The sequence below is a fragment of the Limulus polyphemus genome, unplaced genomic scaffold, assembly GCF_000517525.1.
Source record: "Limulus polyphemus unplaced genomic scaffold, Limulus_polyphemus-2.1.2 Scaffold3188, whole genome shotgun sequence".
NCBI classification, from domain to species: Eukaryota; Metazoa; Arthropoda; class Merostomata; order Xiphosura; family Limulidae; genus Limulus; species Limulus polyphemus.
The window spans coordinates 32,156-35,817 of NW_013668798.1; the positions used below are offsets into that span (position 1 = coordinate 32,156).

The 3,662-nt window shown below is 33.3% G+C and overlaps 1 protein-coding gene across 1 annotated transcript in view; it reads left to right on the forward strand.

The window, feature by feature from the left end:
* Positions 1-3,662, forward strand: part of LOC106468846 — a 78,107-nt gene that overhangs the window by 10,575 nt on the left and 63,870 nt on the right. Inside the window, exon 3 of the mRNA XM_022397204.1 lies at positions 2,823-3,613. Within this exon, the coding sequence (XP_022252912.1) occupies positions 2,823-3,613 (791 nt within the window). The remainder of the gene's footprint in view (positions 1-2,822; positions 3,614-3,662) is intronic.

The following is a 3,662-nucleotide window of genomic DNA, read 5'->3' on the forward strand; positions in this document are numbered from 1 at the left end:
CCTCGTGTAGCTTTGCGCGAAATTCCAAAACAAACAAACAAACTTACTTACTCGAATTACATTTTGTACGCGTATTCGTAGCCTGACCGAAGCCTAGAACTTTCTACACACTACTAGATATTATAATGTAATAATACTCTATCAAAACAACGAGAAAAACTTAGAAGGTTCTAGTAACATAACGAAATAATACAAGCGCCAAATCACAACAATGGAACTACACAATGTATGATTTGTACACAGTTACGTAAACAAACCCGCGATAAACTATCGCTTCTAAACGTAACTAAATTTAACACTCGCATTAAACTTAAACAGTCGTGTGTATCTAACAATGGTATCTCTCATTTTTCTTTTTACTTTAAAATCCTACAAGTCCCGCGTCACATTTATTTTAAAAGTTGAAATATTCTTTCTTTTTTCTGATAACTCGCAGCAAGCAAGGTGTTAAATCAGGTGTATCTTTTAGTAGTTGTTGAACATTTTTATGACAGAGAAAAAGGGCACTTTAGGGACATAATGGTGGGAAGACAGGGGTTTCAGCTCACTTAACTAACCCCCTGTGCACATCACTTTTCCTAATGATCTCAGAAGCAATTGAACTATATCGAAGGAAAAAGAAAATAGTTGAACCATTTATGTATTACTTTATGTTAAGTTACTTCAAGCTTTGGAGAGCCATGGCCTCAAAGTGTAGGCCACTTGTGGCTTCAATAATTGAATTTATTGTGAAACTTTGCATGTTTTTCAGGAAACATGATTACACTCTATCAAAGTTTGTGCGCAGATACAATGTAATATGTTGCATCGTTCTAAAAGTCATGATAGGTGGTGTTGAAACTACGAACATTTTCTTTTCGTAAGTTGTAAAGTGTCACATTTCCTCTCACACTTGTGTGAAATATAACACCTTGAATTGGAGAAATAATCCATTTAAAATCAGAGGAAAGAACGGGGGGGGGGAGGCAAAAGTTATGCTTGCCAACTTTATTCTAGATCACAGTTAAGAAGCTCTGACAAACTAAGGGAATTTCATGTTTAAATACATCACAAATAACAGCAAATATATATTGTATAAACAGCGGTACAAAATACTTGGCATGCCAAATCCATTGTAGGTATGATCTAATTATGAGATTCACCATTTTGTCAGTTTAACATAGTTGTTAATAACAGTTTATGTATAATAAGTGAAAAAGTCGAAGAAGGGGGTAAATATACAGATTGCACCCTTCTTTAATTACATTTGGGGCATGTGCCTATTCTGTATGTTTGGCACATCTGTTTAAAGTAACTTGATCAATCATAATTAAGACATTTTATGTCAAAAGAACCGTTTCATTAATTTTGTATGCTAACCGGGAAAGTTGCTGCTTTTAAAACTTGAATAATGCCCAACTTATATTTCAGACATGTTTTATTTCATTGTTTTTTTAAATTAATGTTATATTAGCTGTTTATTGAATTCAGTAGGTTAGAAATTCAGATGGTAAAGAAATTGCTAAGGGGCAGCTGAACGGAAAAGGCCTCAGATCAAGTCTCTTGTATTGTTATGTGACTTTTTGTAATGGCAAATTCTGAGGTGATTTATAGAAAAGTTATATAGATATATATATATATCCTTGATTACGAAATTTAACTTTGCCTGCTTGTGAAGCACATCTATCGTATTACATTCCATCATGACATTTTCTAAACCTTCAAAATGCATATTTTAGTTTACAATACAGGTAATACCTTGATTATAGTTAGTTATATAGTTAAAACTTGTTTCAAATTCATAATAGCTTAAGGTTTTATTTGTTGAAATAATTTATATTTTTCATCCAAAGAAAAAGGGAAAAACTTCTTGCTGTGGCCATGTACGTAATGCATATATTTAAATGTTGATATTTCTTTATGAAGAAGCAAAGCATTGACATATTATTTCAAAGAGTTTGTGTTACCTAATATCTCTCATTCTCGATGAGGCACTATAGTAAGTAAGTTCAAAAATGTTTCTTTTTATTTGATGTCTTGGTGTGATTCGGTGTAAAAGTACTGATAGAAAAGTAGATTGGTTCTAAATATTCATGAGCATACTACAAAGTTCAGTTGAATACTAAATAGTTTGAATAAGTCGCCCCTCCTTAAAACTTTAACAATCTCAGTATAAATCTATCGTAATGACGTGTTTCGGTTGTTATTTTTTACACTTATATACACCTGGTACATATTGACGTTTTCTTGAGGTTTTTTTATCATCAAGGAACCAGAAGTTCCGGTTTTAAAAATAGTTCCAGTTTTCTCCAGACATCTTATTAAGACGCCCCTCCCCAGAAAGACAACCTAACAGACTCATTTGTTATTATAGTAACTCTGGTTCATGTCAATGTAGACTATCTTTTCTTGGGTTCTTGGATGTGCGAGTGGGAAATATTGACAAAGAACTCTCTTTTATGTCCAACGACCTTATTAAGTTTACTGCTAAACTAATTGAAAAATTTCAGTTTACTGTTCATATTTTGTTTGCCATAAACTTAGCCTTCCATATTTAATATTATCCCTACATCTGTGCTAATAACTTGACGTTGCATAATTATCACGAAGACAGTTGTTTCAGTTTTGCGTTTACATAGTTTTATATTTGAAATTCCGGTGTTATATGCCTATCAAAAGAAAACCGACTTTTAAATAAAGGTAAAATAGAAGGTTGTGTATTTGTAAAGATATGGGCCAAAACAAATTTTATACTTGTAAGTATCATTGAATACTTTAATATTTTAATATCTTTATTCGTAAAAGACTAAACAAGTTAATATATATCTTTTTTCCCCCTTTAGAAATTCTCTTACTTCATCGATCGAAGAGTCAAGTACGATCAACTCAACATATGCGTCTGATGGTTTTAAAGACTTTGGAATTTTTCCATCTGAGCATCATGCCTTTGCATCAGCATCAGATGTTGGTTCAAATAAAGACTCCTGGAGAAATGCCTCCAGTGAGATTTGCCACTTCTCAAATGGCGGTACTTTGGATAAACTGAAGGTTGAAAGATCTGATATTAATTCACATAATGCTTTATGCAAATCAGAGAGTATAAAGTCATTCAATATGACACTACAGAACGAAGCAGGGATCAAAGGATACAACACTACCCAGAATGATTTCGATGAAAAAATTATTTTAGCTGAATCCCCATATCAAAGCTTCGACATTGATGCACATGTTACCTGGGATAAATCGCAAAATGTTAATATCTGCAGTGATAATCATGAATTTTTGGACAACTCACAAATTGCAAACTCACAATTTGATAACCAGGAGTCTCTGGGTAAATCACAAACTACAAATTTTCACGTTGATAAACATGAGTCTTCGGACAAATCACAAGCTACAAATGTTTACTTTGATAACCAGGAGTCTCTGGACAATTCACAAACTGAAAACTCCCACGTTGACAAACAGGAGTCTCTGGAAAAAACACAAACTACAAACTCCCACGTTGATAAACACGAGTCTCCAAACAAATCACATATTACAAAGTTTTACTTTGATAAACATGAGTCTCTGGAAGAAACACAAAAAACAAGCTCCCACGTTGGCAAACACGAGTCTCTTGAAAAAACACAAAGTACAAGCTCCCGCGTTGACATACAGGAGTCTCTAGAAGAAACACAAAC